General features: G+C 43.2%; 1 protein-coding gene across 6 annotated transcripts; it reads left to right on the forward strand.

Annotated features, from left to right (window-relative positions):
* Positions 1 to 13797: 13797 nt before the first annotated feature.
* Positions 13798 to 25487, forward strand: khk (ketohexokinase). Of its 6 annotated transcripts, none has more exons than XM_018750849.2 (9): positions 13798 to 14204; positions 16106 to 16222; positions 16784 to 16918; positions 18143 to 18277; positions 20488 to 20560; positions 21302 to 21448; positions 22552 to 22640; positions 23119 to 23303; positions 24042 to 25487. In XM_018750849.2, exons 1-9 carry the CDS (start codon positions 14113 to 14115, stop codon positions 24131 to 24133), a joined length of 1065 nt encoding a protein of 354 aa, XP_018606365.1. In that variant the 5' UTR covers positions 13798 to 14112; the 3' UTR covers positions 24134 to 25487. The 6 variants fall into 6 exon arrangements, with proteins under 6 accessions (XP_018606365.1, XP_018606443.1, XP_018606622.1 ...); XM_018750927.2 differs by having other exon boundaries at positions 23119 to 23276; XM_018751106.2 differs by lacking the exon at positions 18143 to 18277.
* Positions 25488 to 26288: the final 801 nt, after the last annotated feature.

Raw genomic sequence — 26288 nt, forward strand, 5'->3', positions numbered from 1 at the left:
CAGGTATTACGACTGGATCACAGAGGACTGAGGGTGAATGTCATTTTCAGTGTAAGTATCGACAAAAAGAAATTTTATATATGCATATACACACACAGACACCATCTGAAACTGCTTGTCCCATATGGGGGTGGCAGGGAGCCAGAGCCTAACCCGGCAACACAGGATATAAGGCCGGAGGGGGAGGGGACACACACCCAGGACGGGACGCCGGTCCATCGCAAGGCACCCGAAGCGGGAGTCGAACCCCAGACCCACTGGAGAGCAAGCACAGGCCCAACCCACTGCGCCACCACACACAAAAAATTAATGAATTAAATTTCATAGTTGAAAACACGACAAGACACTGTTATTGTTAAAGATCTAGTTCCAGATTGTCTCACATGAGGAAGTATGAGGTGATGGAACTTGCAGAGATGTAGCATGGTCAGTGAAGTTCACTGAGGGAGTGTGTGGCTGTAGGAGAAACAAGGGCTTTCTGGGACGCTGACAGAGCAGTACTCACGGACACAAATGACTTAGACACCGAGTGACATTTTCTCGCCAGGGGATGCACTGTTTCCAAACTTAGTTTAACAAATACGTGATAGAGGAACATTCTGAGTTAATTTAAAATTAGGGTCGGTTCGAAGCCCTATTTTCCTTATAATGACCTAAAACTATATTCTACATAGTTTATACACAATGAATGTAATAAAAACAGTCCGATATACTGATGAGATACATGTGCTGCTTTGCCCACAGTCATTATGACAAAATTGAAACATTTGTTTCTGCAAAGCAGGAACTATATACAGCTGAGAATGTTTTTTCATTGCCCCTTCATTTTTTTTCTCCAAGACTCCAAGAATTGAAAACTATATTTCCTTTAAACTTTTCTCATTTTGCCTACTTTTCAAAAGAAAGAATCAAATGGTCTAAAATCAATATTATAATAATAATAAGAAGAAGAAGAAGAAGAATGAATATCCATATATACATATCATGGGGGGCGTGGTGGCACATTGTGTTGGACCGGGTCCTGCTCTCCAGTGGGTCTGGGGTTTGAATCCTGCTTGGGGTGCCTTGCGACGGACTGGCGTCCCGTCCTGGGTGCGTCCCCTCCCCCTCTGGCCTTACGCCCTGTGTTGCTGGGTTAGGCTCTGGCTCCCTCCAACCCCATAGGGGACAAGCGGTTTCAGATGATGTATGTGTGTGTATGTGCATATCATTGAGACATATGGAAATTTAATAATAAGAATAATATATTGTAGTTCTTGACATTAACTACTGTTAATGTAAGACATGACTTGTAGTTTCCATGTTGTTTTGTTTTAATTTTAATATAGCTCAAAGTTAATAGAAATTTATACAATTAAAATTACGACATTTTCAAAATATTCATATTTCCAAGACTTACACAAAACCTGCATATAAAAAAAAAAAATCAATGTACGTCTTTATTATATATTATATAATGCATACTGAAACTGGCCGGATGCTGGTGAATGGTACACATGTTGTTTGAAATTAATAAAAGATAATAAAAGTCACATGCCTCACCTACAGTGTTTTGTGCCTGGGACTCTACATTAGGCTGTGGAACACAGCATCCCAGCATAGCACCGAGAACTAATGAAACAATCAGTTTCTAATTCACTACGGCTTTATCTGAGGTTCTTCTAGAACCTAACCTGTGAATAATTCATGTGGCGTCTGTTTTATTAAGAATGTACTAATTGTGATATAGAGGTTGGCTTTACGGACAAAACGTCGCAAACACGCTTCCAGCTCAGTTTTCCTCATATGGTGAAGACCCAGTGCACTCTTACGTTCTTAAATTCTCAATTCTTTTTTTAATTCTTATGTTGATCATCTTTATTCTGACAATAAAAATATTTAGCATTACATTTTTTGTTACTTTTTGTATCTTTTCATGCTAATTATAAATCATTCATCCTCTTGATGTTACTTTTATACCATATATTGGAAAATTAGACACAGAAAACATTTCTGCAGGTGTTGCTATAATAATAATAATAATAATAATAATAATAATAATTCTTTCTGAAAAGTAAGAACATTAAAACAGCCATCTTTGTAAAATCCATATTCGTAGTGCTCGGTAGTCATGAGGACCTAAGGACCTAATAAAGCTAATAAGGGGGAGATCCAAAGATGAGATGTGCTGAGGTGCGCAACCCAAGTTCTGGCCTATTTCAGGCTACACAGTGGAGTTGCATCAGACATGAAAGGAAAAAGATTTGGAGTGGGTCTGGCGCACTGCACTTCCTTCTCTCTCGGAGTAGCACCGCACACTGTTACAAATCTGGCTCATTCTGGATCGTTCTCTGAACAAGAGAAAAATCCCACTGGAAGACCAAGAATATAAAGCTTAACAGACACACACACGCAAACTGTCTGAAGCCGCTCGTCCCGAGCGGGGTCGCGACGAGCCGGTGCCTAACCCGGCAACGCAGGGCGCAGGGCTGGAGGAGGACGGGACACACCCAGGACTGGACGCCAGTCCATCACAAGGAAAATCAAGTGGGACTCAAACCCCAGACCCACCAGAGAGCAGGACCCAGCCAAACCCGCTGCACCACCGCACCCCCTCGTGCTTAATACAGCCATGCTAAATTACATCTTTACAGTAATAAATAAAGAGAACATACTCTATAAGATATATTTAGGCACGCATCTCTCACCAGTTATGCCCCAGTGCTGACCGTCCGCTCAACCCCATCCATGGAGCAGTTATTTACAATTCGACATCCTGAACCACTAAGTGATAGGGACCAAATAGCGAAAATTTCTTTAATGGTGTAACAAATTTAATAAAAGCCGTGCAAATTATAACTTGTTTAGAAAGTCGTTGGGCTGAATGTGCAAGTAAGACCCCGATGCGCAATGTGACATACAGTATGAAGAAGGGAGCCAGTGAAGCTCAACCAAAGAGGGACTCCAAGGAGAGAGGCTCTGGAGATGGTTGTTTTGATTTGTATACATTATTTCAAAGGTTGCAGCAGCATTTTGGCTTCTCTTTGTTCCTCTTTCCTTCTACTCATGTATAAGGAGGGTGGAGTTCTCCAGCCAGGCTTCCACATTTCCCTTTTTATTCTTACACTCAAATATCTACAAACTCTCAACAGGTATATTTGCAATTTTAATGTCAACCATTTTCTAAATTTCAAATGATGCATCTTTTTTCTTTTAAATGTGGGAAACATTTTCCTACTCATTCATTAGTCATGTTTTTTATGATCTAAAGGCTGTAGTATATAAAAGGTATCGACTGCAAAATGCCATCGTCTGCGCTGTGGTGCGGACAGTGGGCAGCTGGCAGTCTGCGAACCTTTGCGGACGTTCACCGCGTTTGCCGGACATCGCTGGGAAAAGGCTGGCCGGCTCATAAAAGGGAGGTCGTAATCCACGCATGGCCAAGTAAAATATGGTTCGTTGTCGCGGGGCAGAACAGAGCATGGCACATACTCAAATGTTAACTGCTAATGTGCAACTAAGAACTCAGTATTTCACTTGAAGCCATGCACAAAGAGGAGATGTGGTGGTGCAGTGGTGTTGATCAGGTCCTCCTTTCCGGTGGGTCTGGGCTTCAAGTCCTGCTTGGGGTGCCTTGCAATGGACTGGTGTCCTGTCCTGGGTGTGTCCCCTCCTCCTCCAGCCTTGCGCCCTGTGTTGCCAGGTTAGGCTCTGGTTTGCCCTGACCCTGCTTGGGACAAGTGGTTTCAGACTATGAGTGTGCTATGCACAGGGTGATGTCAGCATCATCCCTGTACTCCAAAATCCATATATATTAATGCATGTGGTTCATTTATGAAAAGCTTTTTTCCCACTGCTTAGTACCTTTATCCAACTAATGCCTCCTCCTTTTTCGCACAGACCCTCCATGTGCCGTAACTCTGGTTCTGCCACCCCACGCTGCGCTACAGCGGCACCCGGCAGCTGATCCGCTACAGATTGCTGGAAGGTCTACAGGAATGACAGGGGTGAGGGGAGATGTCAGCGCCTTTCTGCGCGCCCCGAACGCTCGCGTTCCGGCACCCTGTCAAAGGAAGGGTCACCGAGTGCTGCGCCGGAATACTAAGAACTGCCCTGTTTTCCGTATAATACTGCCACACGCACTAACCCTCAACTCATCCAACTGCACTTAAACACAATCATGAAATAAAGTAATGCAACATTAAAGTATACAGTATTATTATTATACAGCTTAACGAATGCATCTATACAAAGTCAGCTAGTTTTCAAAACTAGATTACTGCTGTCTCAGAGAGCCTGGGTGGTGCGAGAGGATGTGGGTTCGATCCCCACTCAATCTGTGTGGAGTTTGCACGTTCTCCCCGTGTCTGTGTGGGTTTCCTCCGGGTGCTCTGGTTTCCTTCCGCAGTCCAAAGACATGCTGTTCAGGTTCACCCATAGTGTGTGAGTGAAAGAGAGAGTGGTGTTCCACTGGTGTATAGATGAGTGATCCAGTGTAAGCAGTGTATCTAGCAGTGTATGTCACCTTGGTCAATAGGGTGTGGGCTGATAACACTAAATAGTGTTCATTGGAAGTCACTTTGGAGAATGAACACACACACACACGCAGTCTGAATCACTTGTCCCCTATGGGGTCATGGGGAGCCTGAGCCCAACCTGGCAACAAAGGGCGGAAGGGGAGGGGACACACCCAGGACAGGACACCAGTCCATCACAAGGCACCCCAAGCGGGACTCGAACCCCAGACCCACTGGAGAGCAGGACTGTGGTCCAACCCACTGCACCACCGTGCCCCACTTTGGAGAAAAGCATCTGCTAAATAGATACATGTCACTATAGATTAAACACTATAGTAAACTACTGCTCCAGGAACCTACTAGGTCTAGAACCAAGAACGTTCAGGTTATAAGGCTGCATCATTCACCACTACGTACCCACCACCCTACCATAACTGCCCGCATTTCCATCAGGTCTTTAGCGGCTGTGCATCACCACAAAGCTGTGACCGCAGCATAAGAGAACACACTATATGGTACTGGGAAGGGACAGAGAGCTCTTCTGAGCAATTTCTTTTGAGCATGAAATGATGGCACCTGTGGCTAAGAATAAAATAACAAATGCGCCGTCTCAGGCAACAGGAAGAGGAGCAGGGGGCTTACGCAGCCTCGAGCCAATAACAATCAGGACTCCGGAACACCGCAGTCACTCATCTCCGGTGGGTCAGCTTGTAGCAGGTCAGTATTACCCATTCATAAAAAAATTTTCCCATTGATTATGTAACATCGAAGAGCGAGATAAAAGAAGCCATTATTTCAAGAGCCAGAAATCTTATTATCTCCCTATTATTGCTTGCATACTGTCTCATTGTCTCTTTTTTACTCTATTTTGAATCTGAGTGCACAGGTGTAATTAGAGTAAGATGGAGACATCTGCTGTGCTCAACGACAGCAAAAACCATCTGAGCAGGTCATGTATGATTTATGTATGTTGTATGTGGGGGGGGGGGGGGGACACAGTGGTGCAGTGGGTTGGACCAGATCCTGCTTTCTGGTGGGTCTGGGGTTCAAGTCCTGATGGGGGTGCCTTGCAATGGACTGGTGTCCTGTCCTGGGTGTTCCCCCTCCAGCCTTGCACCCTGTGTTGCTGGGCCAGGCTCTGGCTCCCTGTGACCCTCCCTCCCCCCCATGGGAGAAGTGGTTCAGACAGTGTGAGTGCTGAGTGAACGCTAGTAGTTCATTTATTACCAACAACAGCTGGTGCTGTTCGGGGTTGCCGTGGTCCGGAGCCTATCCCAGAAGGACAGAATGTGAGGAAGGGTACAGGTTGGATGGGATACCAGCCCATTACAGGCCAATCTCTCACACACACAGGGCAATTTAGAGTCACCAGTTCACCTGAAACACGTGTCTTTGGATTGTGGGGAAGAACCCATGTGAACACGCAACAGCCCGAACCCAAGCGATCAGAAGCAGCGCTGCATGTAACCTTGTAAACACACAACACTGTAAGTCACTCTGGACAAAGCCGTCAGCTAAATAAATCTCAGCACCATCATCACGAATCAGTCCTTTCAATGCCACGTGCGGCGTTTCAGCCCCTCATTCGCTACCGACTGTTCAGCTAAAGATTACTGCGGTAAAGGACAGAGCAGTACCCTTTACACGCTTTACGTATTTTAGATCAATATTCTGGTTATGCTTCCTGCCCCCCCACACACACACACTTCCATTAAAAGCCTCGGGAATAAGAAGCAATCTCATCTCTCTCAGGCTGAGACAAACGTTGCCCACTCACACCACTTAAATCTGTCACTTTGTAAACACGACACCCTCCGTTCTAGAGCGGTGACTAACACGGCTCATGAACTTTCTGTGAAGAAATTAATTAATCGTCCCAAGCAAAAAGCCGCAGTAGGCCTCTGCGATATGAACAGTGTGTGTATGTGTCACCCGCCTATTGATTTAAACGGTGGCTTCCCTCCCGACTGCTCGCTCGCTCTCTCTCTCTCTCTCTCTTTCTCTCTCTCTCTCTCTCTCTCACACACACACACACACACCCTCACTGTACAAAAGGAATTGCCATTAGTATGCTGACACAAGAATATATAACATTTACATTACAGGGACAGTCTGTAGTGCAGTGTTCAGAGCTGCTGCCTTTGGACCCAAAGGTTGCAGGTTTGAATCCCACCTTCAGCTTGTAGTACCTGTGAGCAAGGTACTTATCCTAAATTGCTCCAGTAAAATTTCCCAGCGGTATAAACGGGTAAATAATTGTAAGAAGCTTTGGAAAAAAGTGTCAGCTGAATGAATAAAGGTAAATGTTCATATTCACATGACTGACAGGGTCAACTACCCAAAATTCAGCCTCATTTACTAAATTCTCAACATGAACAATATTGCCCATAAACAGTTGTTCAAGGCAGGGGGTGCGGTGGTGTGGTGGGTTGGACCGGGTCCTCCTCTCTGGTGGGTCTAGGGTTCGAGTCCTGCTTGGGGTGCCTTGACGGACTGGCGTCCTGTCCTGGGTGTGTCCCCTACGCCCTGGGTTAGGCTCCGGTTCCCCGCGACCCCGTATGGGACAAGCAGTTCAGAAAGTGTGTGTGTGTGAGTTGTTCAAGGCTCCAGAGACTCCAGAGGCTCCTCTTTATAGGGACTGGTTAACTACATGCCCCAAACTGGAGGCCATTGACTGCCCCCTGCTGGGAATACTAGGGTAAAGACACTTGACCTGCATTCCCTGCATACCTTACACACCTACATTTCTGCTTTTAAAGTGCTGCTAAAAAACTGATACACACATCACACTGTTCATAGCTTAACACTTAAAAACCATAAAAGCCACTTCTTGTGAGGGGCTCAGACATAATTCTGCTTCCAAAGCCATGTTCCAGCTATGCAACTAAATTTTATAGAAAGATTATATGTTATATAATATAGATATCTATGAAATATTTTTTACAGTAAATATAGGTTATAAAATTATAGAATTTCTATCTGTCTCATAATCAGTAATTTTTAAGTTTCGAAAATGCTTGGGAATAAATTTCACATTCACAAAGAGCACTAAAACTGCAGAGCAAAAGGCTGCTGTCTTTATTGTGCAGCACGAGGGTCTTCGATTCCGTAATTTTCCTCAACGTTGACTTTAATCACGAGCTTTATTAGCTCCTGCTCCCACCAGGATAAACCTACGCAGCTCGTGAAGAGCGTCAACACCTGCACAAGCTTAGGTGATGCCGGCGGGGCCACCATCCCAGCGCTCGTCCCTCACGCTCTTGATCAGCCTCTGACATCCAGTATGATCCACTCCGATTTCATTAACTCTGAAAATACTACGCCCACAGGTCCCCGTGCGCACGTGATGGCGGCTCCTGCTGTCCGTTGGAACGGGCGCAGCGGAGCCGACGGGCTGCGGACGTGGCGACGAGGCGAAAGACAGCGGGGATGCCGGCGACAGAAGGCGAGGCCGAGAGGGAGGCTCGCAACCTGCCGGACACCTGACGGGAGCGGGATGTGTTTGTGCTGACTGTCTGCTCCTATTTAAATCTCGCTTCAGACAGCACAGTTATGAGGCGGTCCCTTAGTGCACAGTAACCGTATGAGACGCGCTCACCGATAGCTGACCGATGGCTGACTGAAGGCTGACCAATGGTTGAGCAATGGCTGACCGATGGTTGACCGATGGCTGACTGAAGGCCGACCGATGGCTGACCGATGGCTGACCAATGGCTGACTGAAGGCTGACCAATGGTTGACTGAAGGCTGATTAGTGGTTGAGCAATGGCTGACCAACGGTTGACCGATGGCTGACTGATGGCTGACCAATGGTTGAGCAATGGCTGACCGACGGTTGACCGATGGTTGATCGAAGGCCGACCAATGGTTGAGCAATGGCTGACCGACAGTTGACCGATGGCTGACCAATGGCTGACTGAAGGCTGATTAATGGTTGAGCAATGGCTGACCGACGGTTAACCGATGGCTGACCGATGGCTGACTGAAGGCCGACCGACGGTTGACCAATGGCTGACCGAAGGCTGACCAATGGTTGAGCAATGGCTGACCGACGGTTGACCGATGGGTGACCGATGGTTGACCGAAGGCCGACCAATGGTTGACCGATGGCTGATCGATGGCTGACCAATGGCCTGTGTACTGACACAGCCGTACTCCACCGAAGGCCAAAATGTCAGCTGTGCTTCGGTTTGAGCCGGACAGGACAGGCTCTGCTGTGTACCGTCAGCTTTCGAATTTGTGGTTTAAAAATGGTCCCTTTTCAATACTGATTAAAAACATGTCAGATCAAACAGGCAGCAGTGAAAAAAATAAATTTTTCTCCTCTGTAAATAACTGTGCAGGATTGCAGTGGTCTGGAAGTCTGGTGCGTGAAGGAGGGCACGGCCTTGGATGGAATGCCTGTCCGCTGCAGGACAATGACACACACGCAAAGGACAATTCAGAGACACGATACAGACACGGGGAGAACAACCGTACACGCGCTGACTCACAGCCCGGGAGATGTCACACACCGGCGCTTCCCGCTGCGCCACTGTGCGGCTCACAATAAATCAATAACTAATGAAATCATGGAACTGAAAACCACACGATTTTGTGCTATTTTGAAGGTAGCCTCAAACTGTCATGTCAAATAACTGTAATGCTTAAGATGATTTAAAACTCCTCTGTACTGTGATGTGCTGCACCCACAAAGCTAGGATACCACTTAAGAAAACAAGCGAGTATTAAATTGTTAATATAATTTATGATGCCAACATTACAATATTCTGTCCAACAGCTTGTATAGTATTGTATAATTTCTCCCAGGTATGACGATCCAAATGTAACAAGTGGCGAAGAAGAGACTGGTTTCTACACACGATGCTGCCTCTGCTGGGAAGTTTGCTTGGCGGATGCGCTGAAACCCTGCGCTCTCCTCGCACCGATTCAGGGTGCTAAGCGGAGATGTTGCTCCGTGTTTGAGAGGCGCGCCTCGAAACGCTCATTTCATTCGGCCGTTATGCCGGACCTTCGTCTTGGGACGCTACTCTGTTGCACGCATCAGCAGGCTTTAGCCGAAGGCTCCAGTAGACCTTTAGCGGTGCAGCGTCGTGTCGTGTCGAGGCCGAGCGGTAGGCGGGTTATCGACACCTATGACTCAGCGTGGGCGCACTCCTAATTAACGGCCCACTCCTCGCCCTCCGCTGCCTCTCCAAGATCCCAGCCGGTGACATCGGCGGCCCTTCCGGCCGCGAACGCCGTCTCTAACAAGAAGAGCCCACCCAACGGGAGTGCGCCGGGACCGAGGCGCTAGGGCTCTCCTCCGAAGTCACGGGCTCTGACGCCGAAGCGAAGAGGCAGCTGTCTCTGGAAACGGCGTCTCCGGCTCTCTTTCAGCTGTCAGTGCGACACCCACTCGTGACTCACCAGTCTTCAACAAACACCTAGAGGCTTCCACCTGCTCCTTTGCATCCGCTATCAGCAAGGCCAGGCATCATGCGTATAGATAATTTACGCAGGATAGACTGCATTTATGAAATCTATACTTGGGGGAAAAGGTAGGAGGAATGGTGCAGAGGTTCTATGAAAAGATCTAAATCTCGCCATAGCTGCTTTACTACTTTATTTGTTCAAGAACAGCAATGTCAGACAAACAATTTCAGAAACCGGAGCAGAAATGTCATGATTCTGAGAAATGTCCATTAAATAAACTCAACCCTTCTTGTTTGCATACCGGCTATCCTTAACCACTTGTCTAATTCACGGTTGCGGAGGTCCAGAGTCTATCCCGGAAGCACAGGGTGCAAGGATATTTTTTTTTAAAATGGGTTTTTAAGTTTGATTGCTTCTACAAAGCTGTTTTGAACCACATGTGATTGTTGTAGCAAACACAGGTCTATAGAAATGTTTCTTCAAGATTCTACTGTGTTTTTTTTTTTAAAGTCTACATTTGGAATAAAGGCAAGAAAAATTCATTTTTGTTTCACGTCATTAGATTTTATGTTTAACTTTCTTCTTCTATTTTTAAATCACGAATAAATGCAGAAATTAAAGATTTGTTGTTTCATAGCTGCTGTTTTTTGTGGCGTACTGGGTCTGTGTGGTACCAGCGAGCTGTTTGTAGAAATTTGTAGAATCCCATTTTTACAGAACCACAGTGAACACGAAGGGTCTACTTTATAACTCTATACCGTAGTTAAGACACGCTCTTGGGCGTAACACACCGAAGCAACCGCTTGTGAGCTCAGTCTGCATCAGGGTAGCGCTCATCTGTGTGTACCTCCTTTATTTATTGGCTCACTGGAAATTTACTCCAAAAAGGAAAAAACCACGATGCAGAGGACAAGATTTGAAGGTGTGTTCGGTTTGTAGTGAAACTACTGTTGTCCTTGCTGATTTCTACCCTGGATGTCCGAGTGCTACGGAAACCTGACGATGCCTTTTCTCTCCGTTTCCTTCACAGTCGTGTCCAAAAAACGTGGGAGAGGCAGCGTGCCACAATACCAGGTATATTAAAAATAAACCACGACCTCTGAACCCTAAAGTGGTGTCACAGGTCATTTTCCGCTGCAGTGACATTGAGCACAACCATCTGTTTTACTATGACCTTAAAATGGACTAATTGGTTTAACTTCGCTGGGCTATAGCAGCCTGCTGTGCTTTGCTGAACAGAATAAAATTTAAAAAGAAGGGGAAAATTATAATTAGACAAAAACATGGCACTGCATTTTAATTACATATAATTATAGTTGTTTTTCAAAAAAACCCCCCCAAAAACCAGAGGTCTCAGCTTATCCCGTCAATGAAATCAAACCCTGAAAGCAGCTCCTGCTCAAGTGACATAACTCGGTAACTACATTTTATTTTGCATGCGGGAAACCAGCTTTGGTTATGCCTCAAGTGAGACTGAGTAACACAGGTGGACTTGAAATGCAAAAATAAATCAAATTTCACAGTATCCTGAGGTCTGTGTGGGCTGGAAAAAAAAGTGCAAGCAATTTAGTTCTGGATTTAAAGTTGTCATTCTTAAACCAGCACAACGTGTTAATATAACAGTGCCAATCAGATGCACTCGCAAGAAGATGTCTTATTTTGGAACTTATGTCAGCGTCAGTGTGAGATTCATACCTCACGGAAATTTGCTGATGGAGATTATGCTGTCGCTGTGTGTGCTGCGTATGCATTTTAATTTTATGTGTCGGAAGCCCTTGTAATTGGGCTTAAAGCACGGAACTGGAAAGATCAGCGCACATCGCTTCTTCGAAACAGCTGCGGCTTCTGCCATAAAGACGTGTGATGAATCTTCCTTCGGATCGGCTGTTACAGGCTGCGAGGCCAGCTCCTTGTGCCCAAAGAACTTGTGGGAAACGACACGCTTCATGGGCCAGACAGGTCACATTTAAGGGTGAAATCCAAAAGAGGATTAGAAGAAGAAAAATATAGGGGGGGGGGGGGGAGTTCAAAAAAAAAAAAAATATCAATGGGCTGCAGCACTAAAGCCGGGCATTACTGAAATAATAACTTGGATGGAATTACGTGTTTTCAAACTACATACTGCTCAAATGTTATGTAAAATGGAATTAGAAGAGATGTAATATAAATTTATAATACACATATATACATCGTACAGTTGCCGGCCACTTAGTATTCAGAAATGTTAACCACAAGAGCTTCCCGAAGGCACAGAAACGTGGGCAGCAACTGTGGTTCTGATTAGCGCTGTTGTCTAATAATCCAAAGGTCCCATGCTTGAATCCCACTCTTGTTGTACTATCCTTAATTACAGTATTTACCCTGAGGTGGCGCAGTAAGAGTAACCGGCTGTATAAATGGGAAAATCATTCTGAAGTTGCATATGCAACACTGTAAGATGCCTTGGACAAAGTCGTCAGTTAAGTACAGGATAATAAGTGAGAGGCTGAGCATCCTAAAACTTGAACCGATGTGGTCCAGGAAATCTCCACTTCATGCTCTGTTAAGACACTTTCGGGAACATTTGGTTATTCTTGCAGTTCTGTATAAAGACAGGCCGTATAGCTGGTAGAAGAACATTTCAGCAGGAGGACGGTAGTGTTGTCATCCTCCGACAGTCTTGTCCATACTCAGGAGGGCTTTCCCAGGACCCACCATGCAGACATCGCGTGCATGCAGACACGTAGCCTGAAACAGAAAAAGCACCACGCGCACAACTGAAAAAGGAGCGATCTGGATGCAGACACGTAATTTTAGAGTAGTCGATCTGTCACATTCCACCACATGCACCAATGTACATGACGCAAATAGCTGCATAAAGGCTTATCCATTATCCCACAATTCCTCATCACAAGATTATTAAACATAAAAATTTTACACCGTTTACATGCACTTAATAGATCAACATATAGTGAGTCCCAAAGAGGTGAGTTTTGAGACCCTTCTCAAATGTAGAGAGAGATTCAGCAGTTCTGAGTGAGAGGGGGAGGTCAATCCACCACATTGGAGCCAGAACCAAAAACCTTCGTGCTTTTGATTTTGGACCTTTTCCGCATGGGACCATCAAGCAGGCAGAAGTGGAGGAGCGTAGCAGTCTGGCTGGGGTATAGTAAAACTACTTCTAGTACTAGGTGTACTATGTTCATACTCTGCATGGTGCCATTTAAAGATCATGTGAGATGGGGGAAAAAAAAACCCTTTTTAGTGCAGTAGTTTTAATCCTCTCAGGGCCAAATTAATACTAGCGGTAGGAAAAAAATCTGCACCAGCTGATGTTAATAATTTGCATCGCCTGCCTGTAGTGGGTTAAACGTGTTAAGAGCCTCTGCACCTTCAACTACCACCCCGTCTGGTGAAAGGAGTCCGTTTTGCTCCCTGCAGTTTTCTAAATGTCCACTAGGGGTCAGAAGAGGCGCGATGTTCTTATTGACGTTTATTGACTTTCTGAAAAAGGGACACCCTTAAGATCTCTGCATATATCATTCACTCTGCAAAGCATGCGGACACTAATGTATTATCACAGAGTATTAATAATACAGGTTCCCAGTCCCGGCTCTGGCCATATTAAACGTTCTAATGGGGCAGCTGATATTCTAGTGGTTAGCGCTGCTGCCTTCGCTTCGGATCCGAAGGTTGCCATTTCAAAACTCATCCACTGCTGTAGTATCCTTGAGCCAGCTACTTAACCCAAAATTGCTCCATTAAAAATTACCCTGCTGTACAAGCGGGCAAATGGTTGTAAGTCGCTTGGGAGAAAACCGTCAGCTAAATGCAATTTTAGGTATGATATTATAATAATTACGGCCCTGACGTCACTGCAGAGGGCCAACCAGTGAAGAGATGACAACCGACGATAGAATGCGGGGTTCCTCGGTTTATCTTCTCTCTACGCATTAGAAGCGAAGTATTTACATTCCGCCCCCGCAGTTCGGATTAAAAGCGCACTAACAGATACATTCGGAACACACCCCCACTGACAGAGCAATCTCTCACTGCAAACTAAGTCCAGAAACTAAAGTGAAGGAGCTGGAGCAGGAGGAGCCGCAGCCGCCCGCCCGGCCGGGTCCAAAAGTTCACAAAACACAGACAGAGCAAAAAAAAAAAAAAAAAAGCTAACACAGAGAGAAAACACCCCCGACCTTCGCCGCTCCAGCCCGACGTGATGGGGGACAAAAAGATCCTCTGCGTTGGCTTAGTGTGTCTGGACATCATCAGTGTGGTAGACAAATACCCGGAGGAGGACACTGACACCAGGTTTGCTCACATGCTACATCCATCTAATATAATCACAATACCGTATTGAATACGTTGCCAGCAGTGCTAGCCTGGACTAATACTGATTATAATTATAGTATGATCATTAATTAGAGTAGGCCATGGCATCTTCACATCATTAAATTACGTCACTTGCAGTGTTTTTTTTTTTTTTAATTGTAAATAAAATTCCTCCAGTTTTAACGTTTCCCCATATTAAATGCATTTTGGTGATCAGAAAGGCGTATACACTGACTGACTCCGCACGGGTGGGATTTTACCTGCTACTTTGTTGTTGCCGCAAGCAAGATGGCTGCCACCACGCGCCCGCGGAGAGAGCGCGCTCTCGAGCCGCGTCCCTCCGCTTGGGTCACCGCCGCGTCTGGCCACAAAGCGTGTGAAACAGGGGGACGCAATTCAGCGCCAGGAAGTGCCGTTGAATGTTTTTCAAAACGTAGCAATTACCGCGTTTGTTGATTTTAAAAGATATTTTTTGAAATTGCAATTATACGGACTATCTGAAGAGAGTTCCGCCCACTAAGTGAGAGAGATGTCTTAAAGTGACAGTACACCCTTAATAGTAAATGCAATAAAAGGGAAAAAAGGAGCTGTCAAAATACACAGCGCTCATTTTCCAAAATAGATTGAAACTTGGTAGGCGTCATATACCATTTAGAGCACAATACTGCATGTGTTTTTTGTCAGTTAGAGGACTTAGTGTGTTCACTGTGCTTCAGTTTTGTACAAATTGCAACTCCCCTCCTCACCTCCAAAAGTGCACTTTAGAAGGAGTGTAAAATATTGATCTTTCCCTGTACCCAAACATGAGCACTATAGTTCTCCAGCTCTGGTCGCTTGGTGGTCCCACTCATAAGAGATCCAAAACTGACAGTTTGTAGGTTCCAGTTTTTGGTTCCGATGTGATTCCTTTGTCCCTCATAACTGCTGAATCCCTTTTGGCATTCAGAAGGAGTATGAAAATACATCGCTTTCAGAAACACTTCAGTCCTCGTCTCCTCGCAGATCCATAAATTTGCATCACACCTCCTGTTAAAATCACCTTTGTGTTTCTTATCAGACTCAGTTCTACATACAGCTACTAGTATAATGTAGGCCGGCACAATCATGGTAAGAGGCAAACCAGTTATGTTTCAACAACTGACTGTATCACAAAATCTCAGTCTGTTACGAAATGTACTTCGGAGTAATGTGTTTGCTAAATTAATAAATGTAAAAGTGAAAATAAAATTTGTGATGCATTCGCTACGTTAATAATAGTTTGCATCGTTTTCTATAGGAAAAATACTGGTATGCTGTTTTGCGTTGAAACGCTTAACAGTGTTCAGTCCAGATCAGCAACATATTGTGCACCTGCACCCCCCTCCCACACTAGTCTCTTTTCATCCTTAATGAGGACATAATGAATTCATGTTGACACTGCATGGCATAATTAACTTTCATCTAGAATAACTTAAGTGCTATAGTTTACAGTGTTATACTGTAAGATTTTACAGCTACTTTTTTTATACTGCAATATAGCAATTCACTTTGGGCACTCAAGGGTGTCTGCAGCCTTGGTTACAGCTGTATATTGTAAAATTTACTGCACTGTTGTAGTAAAAGTAAAAGTTGTAAGTGTTAGGACACTTTAGTTGTAGCACGATTTTAGTATCATTTTTATGCTATTTGTCCACCTTTTCATGTTGAATTCGGTATATATCAATATTTTCTGTTATTAATTACTGTTATCTTAATACCTTGCATTAAAAAATAATTTTAAGTGTGCATATATTTAAAAAAATAACCTGGCATTAATCTTTGAAGTGCATTTGCACACAAAAGCTGCAGCTGTTTCATGTTAGAGCAGTGCTACATTTACAGGTGTCCCTGGGTTCCCTCAGGTGTTTGTCCCAGCGCTGGCAGAGGGGAGGAAATGCATCAAACTCCTGCACAATCTTTTCACTTCTTGGGGCCCCATGTGCATTCCTAGGATCCCTCGCACCGGGGCCTGTAGCTGAGTATGTATTAATATTATTATTGCTTTTTTAAATATATGTAGCTGACAGCTTAATCAAAGGCAGTTTGCAGCTTCCGTGCAACTCTGTGTTACACTATTGCGTTCTTCTCGTGTTTATTTTGCTCCTAATGGATCAGTTCCATTTCACAGGCGCCGCCCTTGAAGGAGGAGAAATATCAGAACATTTTTAATACAAGATTCTTTTCTCACTGGCCTGAAAAATTATTCTGAAACAATGGATGGTGTATCTTTGGTACTGTTTTTTTTTTTTTTTTTTTTTTTTTTTTTTTTTTTTAAAAAAAGACAATTTGTTTTCTCCACCTGCTCTTCTTCATGAATGTTGCTCTTTGTGTGCTTTTGTGTCTCTTTGTTTTCACGCATGGCGTGAGGGATGCTGTGGATGGCCCACCCAATGTGCTGTTGGCTCATGTCATGCATTCCTCGGGCTGCTGTTGTAGCTTCCTCTATGTGGGCTTTTAAACAAATGGAATGAGCCTCCTCCATTCAGCCCGGGTCTGTCTCACTTTGCCCCTTTGGCCCTGTTTGGGGTCTCCCTGTCCAGCTTTGTCCTGGCCGACTTCCGCAGGTACGGCATCGACATCTCTCTCCTGGTGGAGCACGAGGAATGTTCCTTCCCAGCCTCTATAGTCATCGCCAATGAGACGACAGGCAGCCGTACCATTCTGCACATGAACAGGTTTGTGTGTGTGGGTGTGTGTGCATGTTAGGGCTCAGCACATCTTCTTGTCCGGTTGGACAGAACCACAAAGGTATTATGTGCTACAGGTTGTGGATGATAGGATGGGGGGTCACAATATGGCCAGTTGCTCCTGATCCTAAACCAATAGCATTTAAGATGGTTTATTGGAAATTAAAAGTAGTAGTTGCTTACATGGCATGCATAAATGTCAAAGCTGTGTGCAATTAATTAAAACTACATGATAATCTCTATGTGAAAATTCGATTAAGGATTAGATTAATCTAATTAATCTAATTTTCACATAGAGATTAAAATACAATTTTAAAGAATTTCTAAATGCCTGCATAAATTGTTACATAGGGTACACCCTGGAAAACATGCCTGTTTATTAGAGGGTAATCACACACCCATTAACTTACAAATATTACACATACACACAACAGTGACAATTTAGAGTAGAACATTCACCTGAAACAGGTGGGAAAAGTAGGCATTTTGCATATTTGGAGGGAAAACTGGATGAACTTTTGTTGCTTGGGAATACATTTTTCTCACAAGACTTTAACTTACAAGCAGGTTTTCAGGAACAAATTACACTCATTATATAAGAGAAGCCTCAGTTGAGATTAGTGTCGACTGAAAATTTTTTAGATTTACGGAGAATGGGGATGGGATTGTTTTTTGCAGCTGGGAAGAACTAAATTTTGTAGTTGTACTGCTCTGGTAGTGCTACAACGATCATGTGGTGTTATAGAAGTACTTTAGAATTTGATTAGGGTGCATTTGCCAAACGGTTTATCAGAACGGTCTCCGTCTGACTTATATCACTCCGGTTTTCGGCATTTGAATCTCTTCAGGTTCCATTTTCATATTCCCTCCAAATTCACTCCAGTTTTTCTGCTGAACAGACCCCCATCCAACCCCTTGCTTTGTCCTAACTCCCGTTACATCTACCTTCATTTTTCTTAAACAGGTTTTCTCGAAGGAAATCTGTATTTTTGTGGTGCTTACATCGATATCTAACTTTAAAGTTTTGCTTCCTTTCCAGGCGCACTTCACACAGACACGAGGAACTATTCCACTTTCCCATGTCTGTTACGTGTCTTTCGTCCTTCCAAGCGCTCCCTCTTATACTCTTGAACGTAGGTGGACCGGAAAACTGTACACATCTAAGAAAACAATGTGAGTTGTGACTCCTGCGTGTCTCTCGCCCTGCGGTAGTTTCATCACGGCTGACTTTGCACGCAGAGGGGTGGACTTTTCGAACGTGGCATGGCAACGGGAAGGGGAGACCCCATGCGCGTGCTGCCTGGTGTGTCCCGCCAGCGGCTCCCGCACAGTAGTTCTGGCTGACACGTAAGACGTACATGCATTGGACTGAGAGCCTGGTGGGCCTGAGGCTTCAATGGGGGTACAGTACCACTGCAGAGACACACTTTGGAGGTGTTTCCCAGGTGATACACCTCCCTACTGAACTCTACTCGTAGAGTCCACCTCAGTTAACTTTATTGCTTACCATGAAAACCAACATAAATATGTTGGTTAAAATATGTATTGTTAGATTTGCCTGGGTTTCCTGTGTACATCATGGTCAGTCTGCACATGGAAATGCAGGTGAAAGTTTTTGTGAGATTAGGTTAAATTTTATTGCCATTATCATAATGTCATTGCTTGTGATTTTACACATTTTTGCAGGGTAGTTCCAGTTAAATGTATTTTTTAGGCCACTATAGCAGGGTCTCTCTTGGGACTTGATCAAATAAACCAGTCTATGCAAAAAAAATAAATATAATAATTATTATCAAAAACATAATAAAATTGAAATATTATTATATAGAAGGGAGCACGGTGGCACAGAAGGTTTGGCTGGCTCCTGCTCTGTGGGGTTCGAGTCCTGCTTGGGGTGCCTTGCAATGGACTGGTGTCCCGTCCTGGGTGTGTCCTCTCCCCCCTCCATCCTTGCGCTCTGTGTTGCCAGGTTAGGCTCCGGTTTGCCGTGACCCCACTCGGGACAAGCGGTTTCAGACAGTGTGTGTGTGTGTGTGTGTGTGTGTGTGTGTGTGTGTGTGTGTGTGTGTGTGTGTGCTTAAAAAGATTCCATTACACTGGGTGTGTTTAAACATGCTTTATGGTCCATTGGGCACAGTATTGGGTTTGTGAACTGCCAATTTCATTTTTCGTATGCCCTGTTATGGTCCATAAGAAGATTATTGATTAATATAAGCTTCTTTTTGTTAGAGGTGTGGGATGAGTCTCTGCAGTGGCACTAAACTGAAATTCATTTTAATTATGTTTCAAATTTTAATTTCTGCATTTTTAATTCTGTGCTTCTGATCTGTTTCCCTAATGGTTTAAAAGGGGGAATTCCAGCTGAATCGGTTGGGCATGATCTGAAGTTAGATCAAGCTATAATAGTACAATATTATATAATTATATAATAATTATATAATAACATACAGAGACACATGGATTTCTTAACAAAACAGCAACAAATGTTCACATACAGCATTATTCCTACTAATACTTTGAATATTATTAACTGTGGCTCTACATAAAAACAGTCTGTTCTATCAGCAGCCTTGTGTTCTTTTTCAAACTCTGAAACCTTGTAGACTTTCATTTGTGTTACAGGATACTCTCCTTTGTGACTGAGTCCTGTGATTTTTATTTGGTTGCGTTTATATAATTATACGCCCTGTGTTGCCGGGTAGGCTCCGGTTCCCCACGACCCCGTATGGGACGAGCGGTTCTGAAAATGAAATAAATATATATGTATATACTGTATACAGTATATATATTTATATAGGTATATAAAAATGCTGATATATACCGTATATCAGCATTATAAGCTGTATTTACCCAAGTATACAAGGACAGAGCCAATGAACTTGTGCTGTACATCACCCAGGAGTATATGGCCTTCACAGAAAAGTATCAACACGTACGGTTTAAGTCATTTTGGGAACAATCTCCCTTGTAAATCAAACCAGGAAACAAAGCTTTTGGTCACAGCAAACCACTAACAGTTGCACCAGTGGCAGTGTTTTAGCTTGATGTTAATATTTGTGTAGGTAGGGGACAGTTGGTAGTGTAATGGTTAGCGCTGCTGCCTTTACACCCAAAGGTTACAGGTTTGATTCCCCACCTCTGGGTGTAATATCCCCTGAGCAGGGTCCTCATCCAACAATTGTTCCAGTAACATTACCCAGTTGTATAAATGGATAAATAATTGTAGGTAGACTAACATCATAAGTTTCTTTGGAGAAAAGCATCAGCTCAATGAATAAATGTAGGTATGATAATAACCATATAGAGAATCACACTTACTCTACATATTAACTAACCACTGTTCACTTTCATTTATGCTAATGTCCATGTATGCACTACAGCTTTTCAATAATGCGCTTGGAAGTTTAAAATTTAAAAGAATCTTATTTAGAATTAAAATGCCAAATTTCCAGAATTTACTAAGACATCTTTTGTGTTTCACTATATCACCCAGACCTGAATGTCAAAGTAAGATTTGTAGAACATCTCTCAATCACTCAGCCTTTCTGTCCAAGCAGAAACCTCCCCGATGTGTCTGCAGAGGACTTTTCCAAGGTGGACCTGACTCAGTACAAGTGGATTCACTGGGAGGTACTGTATTTGGGGTTGTGCTAACTGTAGTAGACCATTGCTTAGGATTACAGATTATGGGGTTGGGTGCCAGACTGTGTTGATAAGTATTAATATTATTACCTTAATTTCTTTTACCTTCATTGTTTTACACAAGGTGGGGTGCGGTGGTGCAGTGGGTTGGACCACAGTCCTGCTCTCCGGTGGGTCTGGGGTTCGAGTCCTGCTTGGGGTGCCTTGCGATGGACTGGTGTCCCGTCCTGGGTGCGTCCCCTCCCCCTCTGGCCTTACACCCTGTGTTACTGGGTAGGCTCCGGTTCCCCGTGACCCTGTATGGGACAAGCGGTTCTGAAAATGTGTGTGTGTGTGTGTGTGTGTGTGTGTGTGTGTGTGTGTGTGTGTGTGTGTGTGTGTGTGTGTTTTACACAATGATTATTTTGTGGTATTTTTGTAATCAGTGCGTTGTTTAGACACCCACCCAGTCCTGCCATTTTCCTGCTTATACATCTAACTATTTTACTGGAGAAGGTTTTGTTACCTACCCTGTGAAGAGTACTCAAAGAGAGCCCTTCCTGGGATTCAAACGTACAGCCTTCTGGTTACAAGTCAGTTTTATCATCTACCTTTCAATTTGCAGCCCCTGTTAATAATTTTTATTTTTATTGTACTGGGGTGGTTAAGGGATGAGTGGGAGAGCACTCTTATAGGACACTAATGTGTCTTGGAAACTGGAGGCTGACGAAATTTTGGCTGGTCTGACAGGGGCGGAATGCATCAGAGCAGGTGAAGATGATCCAGCAAGTGGAGAAGTTCAACAGCACAGTGCCGGAGCAGCAAAGAATCACCATATCTGTGGAGATCGAGAAGACCAGAGAGATCCTGTACCAGCTGTTCCCCTATGGAGATGTGGTACAAACTTTCAGCAACCATGTAGTTAATTAGGAACCATAAATCACGACTTGGTCTTTTAACCTTTGTTAGTGATGCGCCGCCTACTGTTTTCTCTGTTAGCAAAACAGCCAATAAATTCTTCACAGTTTTACATAGCACACATAGCTTTCTGACTGAAAAGTAACTTGCACCATCTTTTCCTTGTTTATGGTGTGCTATTTTGGGCTCCAGTTCTCAGAAACGCTGCCTGTGATTTCATATGTGCTGTATTTTATGTGAAAATACGTCTTTTATCAAGTCTCAGAAAGTATAAATCTCTATTAAAACTGGTAGATGCGCAGTGTTTTACTGCCAACCTGAGTAGAGCGTAACATTTTGTTAATATAAACCTTCTAAACTGTTGCAAGCTACAAATCGTAGCTCATATTCAAACATTAATTATGTACTGAAAGTGAAGCGGTAAGGAATAAGCCAGCTAATGCACACTGTGCCAAAACAAACAAATTTAAAAGTACAAAGAATGTTACATCATCTAAACCTGCCATAAGACTGGTGGATAAATTTGTTTTTCTTGGAATTTCTACGTTCACCCCCTCGTCTTGCATGCACGTTGCACAAAACTATGTGTACTGAAAAAAAGCGCTTCAGGTAATTTGAAATGTCCCTCATGCTCACAAAACCCCCCAAAAAAGTGTTACTGCACACAATTATCTCATTGTTTTAAAATGCTTTTGCTGAATAATTACAAAAAAGAAGTAAAATGAAAGAGGATTTGAATGCCTTAATGACAGAACAATAGTTAAGGCAAAAAGTTGGAATGTTATTAAAGCAGACAGTTTTGTGTCATTTCTTTGTAAAGAGGCAATATTTCGAGTGGTATGTGTTATAAAGGTGCATGTTTTTACTGGAGTGGCCTGAGTGGTGTGTTGACCTCTTGATGCTAGAAAATTTCGTGTTTGTGCAAATGTAATATAAACACAAGCGATGATTACGGAAAATGTTATTTTTCAGATTTAACCAAAAGGTAAATGATATCACTAAAAGAAGCACTTTAGAATCAAGAGTTCCGGAGAGAGGTCCCATGTTCCTCCTTCTCAGCCATGTGCATCTGTTCCCACCAGGTGTTTGTCAGCAAGGATGTGGCTGCGCACTTGGGCTTCCACTGTGCTGCAGATGCCTTGAGGGGGCTGTACCGTCGAGTGAAGAAGGGGTTTGTGAACATCGCATTGCTGTACCCTGATCAGACATAATACAGCCATCCTGTCTGCCTCCAGAATTAATGCATGGTTGTGATGGCCTACAAGGATGTCAGGACTTTGTGTCTGAGTATGGCCAAAAATGGATTTCCATTGTCTCTGATGACGGCGTATCTTTGCTATGTAAACAGGTTATTGAGTTAAAAGGGTCGATCAGCTCGGTGGAAGATAAGAACAGGGCACTCCAGTGGCCACAGGGTGTCAGTAACGCCACTGTTCTTCTTCAACATCAGCTGTGCCACGTCCTTTACTTACCTTCCTACCTTAACGCTGGTGACTATGTTGAGCTCAGCAGGACGTGTAGAGATTTTTCTCTTTTTTTTAGTGTTCCACTGAAAGCTACTGAGCAATACTTTGGAGCTAAGCTCTTATATCGCGAGAGAATATGGTCCTGTGTGTATTTTGTTTAGTGCCAAGTTTTCTGTCCTGCAGGGCTGTATTAATTTGCGCCTGGGCGGAGAAGGGAGCAGATGCAATGGGTCCTGATGGAGAAATTATTCACTCAGACGCCTTCCCTCCACCAGTTCTGGTGGACACACTGGGTGCAGGAGACACCTTCAATGCATCAGTCATCTTCTCCCTTTCCAATGGTGAGGATGCTGTGGTCCTTTACAGTGGTGAGGAACACCAGCTTATGGGTTTATGAATATGTTTTAGGTGTGATTTAGCTTGTACCTGGAATACCAGGTGATGGAACATGTAATTATTTTTAAAACATTGTTTATTGTATGGGGGTGCGGTGGCACAGTGGGTTGGACCACAGTCCTGCTCTCCAGTGGGTCTGGGGTTCGAATCCCGCTTGGGGTGCCTTGCGGCGGACTGGCGTCCCGTCCTGGGTGTGTCCCCTTCCCCCTCCGGCCTTACGCCCTGTGTTGCCGGGTAGGCTCCGGTTCCCTGTGACCCCGTATGGGACAAGCAGCTCTGAAAATGTGTGTGTGTGTGTGTGTGTGTGTGTGTGTGTGTGTGTTTATTGTATTACTTTTTAAACATGTCTAAAGCCAAAGTAGAGGAAACATCAAAGACTTAAAACCTAGCTCTATTGTACAGTTACTTCTTATAAATTCTTTCAACAGATCTCTACAATAATCAGTACAATTTAGTTACTTTAGTAAAATCTGAAAAAAGGAAGCTTGTCTCTGAAAGAATGGTTTTTTCCTTCTAGTTGCTGGGATTTGGCACAATGACTCTGCAGCATTTAGCCTCTGTTAAAGGGAATTCACAGGCTAAATCACTATTATCACTTAGTAGCTGGTATCTGAAATGCATTTATATGTACAGTATATAGTACCTTTAGATCTACATGTTTTTGGAACATAGGAATAAACAGACACTATACTTCTTTTCTCTCATGACAGGAAAAAGCTTACAGGATGCGCTAACCTTTGGCTGTCAGGTTGCTGGGAGAAAGTGTGGAATTCATGGATATGATGGCATTGTACCACAGTGAGTGAAGTGAGGGTGAAAGACTGGGATACAACCATGTATCCCAAAAGGACTGATGGCAGTTTGTCACTATGAGCCAGACGACAGTGGTACTCTAGGTACAGGTGAGAACATTGTGTGTAACTGTACCATATTGTAGTGGGACATGTTGCCTCTCTGCTCTGAGCCAAGGTCACTGTACCCTAGTTACAGATGTTGATTTCATTAAACATTAACTGACTGATTAAAAGAATTTGGTAGTTACAAGGGACCAGGGCTTTTCTAATATCTAACAAGATGAAGTCTGAACAATGCACAGCTCTGATAAGAACAGAATAGAATAGAACCATGGCTTGCCACATGTGCTGAACTGGAAAGGAAGATGTGGTGAACTGGATATTATACTCAGGCAATGGTATAGAATGAACAGTTTTATTTACATATCCTGTATTAATTGTAAAATTGTTATGCAGAAGAAAAAAATACTAAGTTCGGAAGGTAAAAATGGATGGAATCACATCTAATGAAATTTCAAACTGGTCTTGAAAACTCAGCAGGGTACAAGTATCCTCAAATGATTTAAGACATATTTTAATTTTTGCATGGCTGTGCATGTCAAGATTTGCTATAACAACTTTGGCTAAAATAGTCATCTACAGTGACTGATCTCAAAAACCTTTATAAGATAAATAACTGGTGAAAAACACAATTGTTTCTAATTAATACACATAAAATTAATATTTTATTATTATCATCTGATAATAGGTAAACCGTAAGTTATTGACCTTATTAACAAAATAATAGCATCTGTAAAGATTTGATTTCAAAGACTTTTTTTTTTTCTAAACTTGTCCCTGGATACAGCGCAAAGCTCACATGATAATCACTTTTCCACCAGAAGTTTCATCATGGCCCAGAGTGAACACTCCCGAAAATGTGTTGATAACACTCTGTGGAGTGTTCGTCCAGCCAAATGTGTGTGAAGATAAACAGGATATCTGCCACTACCCCACCCAAGGCTAGCCACACACAGCTGGAGCTTTGCTTAGATTAAAAATGCCCACAGTGATGCTAGTGTGTGAGCCATCCCAAATACGCACATTGTACGACTCAAAACAGAATGGGCAGAACAGATAGGAATTTTAAAAGAGGGTACAATCCATTCCCACAGAACCCTGCCCTGGGAATGTTGACCGTATCTGAAATACACGTCCCTGGTCCAACAAACTGAGGAATCGCGCTTTTAGATATGATTAAGGTGATTTGCTAAACATGTACAATATTAAGTCCACTGGAGCTGAAAATCAGGAATGATTCAAAAAGGCAAAATAAACATCATATTTTTCACAATGATTGTATGTGAATAGTTGTGTACTGAAAATGGCCTGATTGATGAGATCTTTTTTTCAAATAAATTAATTTAAAAGCTGTATTGTTTTAGTTTCTTTATTCAGTCATTAAATAGCTGTCGGTACTCTAAGTGCACTATGTTCTACGTAGCCGATGTCTGTCTGTATGTGAGCTTTTTTCCAGTATTTATGTGTAAATACCATATAAAGTTTAATTATCATAGAAACAGTTGAAACAGAATGATTTTTGTCAGTAATGAATGAAAGCATTTGGTTTCTTTGAGTTCACACAAATTAATTTTGCACAGAAATGTAATGCACTTGAGATGAATCTGGAATTATTTAGCTGGTAATGTAAGCCAAAAACAGGGTATCCAGAAAAAAATATGCAAAGAATATAATGCAATAAAAGTAAGGATGGTCATTTATTTCCAAGTGCCTCACACAGACACCAGAGATTCTAAGTCGTATACCTTATTAAAAAAAATAAATAAATGCATAGCCTCTTAAATTAAATCTCTCATGTTTCTATTGATGTGAGCTCAAGAGATGCTGGTTTTTTCCATGAATTCAACAACCAGTCTCCAGATGCCTTTCCTGGAAGGAGACCTGGAAAATGCTGCTGTTTTACAGTAGAGTTAAGACCAGCATCATGCCTAATGTGGTGAGAGGGAAGAATGAGAGCCCTTTCCAGATATTTCACCTGCTGTTCATAAAAGAACAAAGGGATCATTTCTTCACACTCTTCTGCCACTGACATTTCTTCTTCCAAAGTCATTTAGTGTGACATCTGCTAACTCTCTTGACAATATGATACGTGTTTGAGAAATT

Source organism: Scleropages formosus, chromosome 15, assembly GCF_900964775.1.
Source record: "Scleropages formosus chromosome 15, fSclFor1.1, whole genome shotgun sequence".
NCBI classification, from domain to species: domain Eukaryota; kingdom Metazoa; phylum Chordata; class Actinopteri; order Osteoglossiformes; family Osteoglossidae; genus Scleropages; species Scleropages formosus.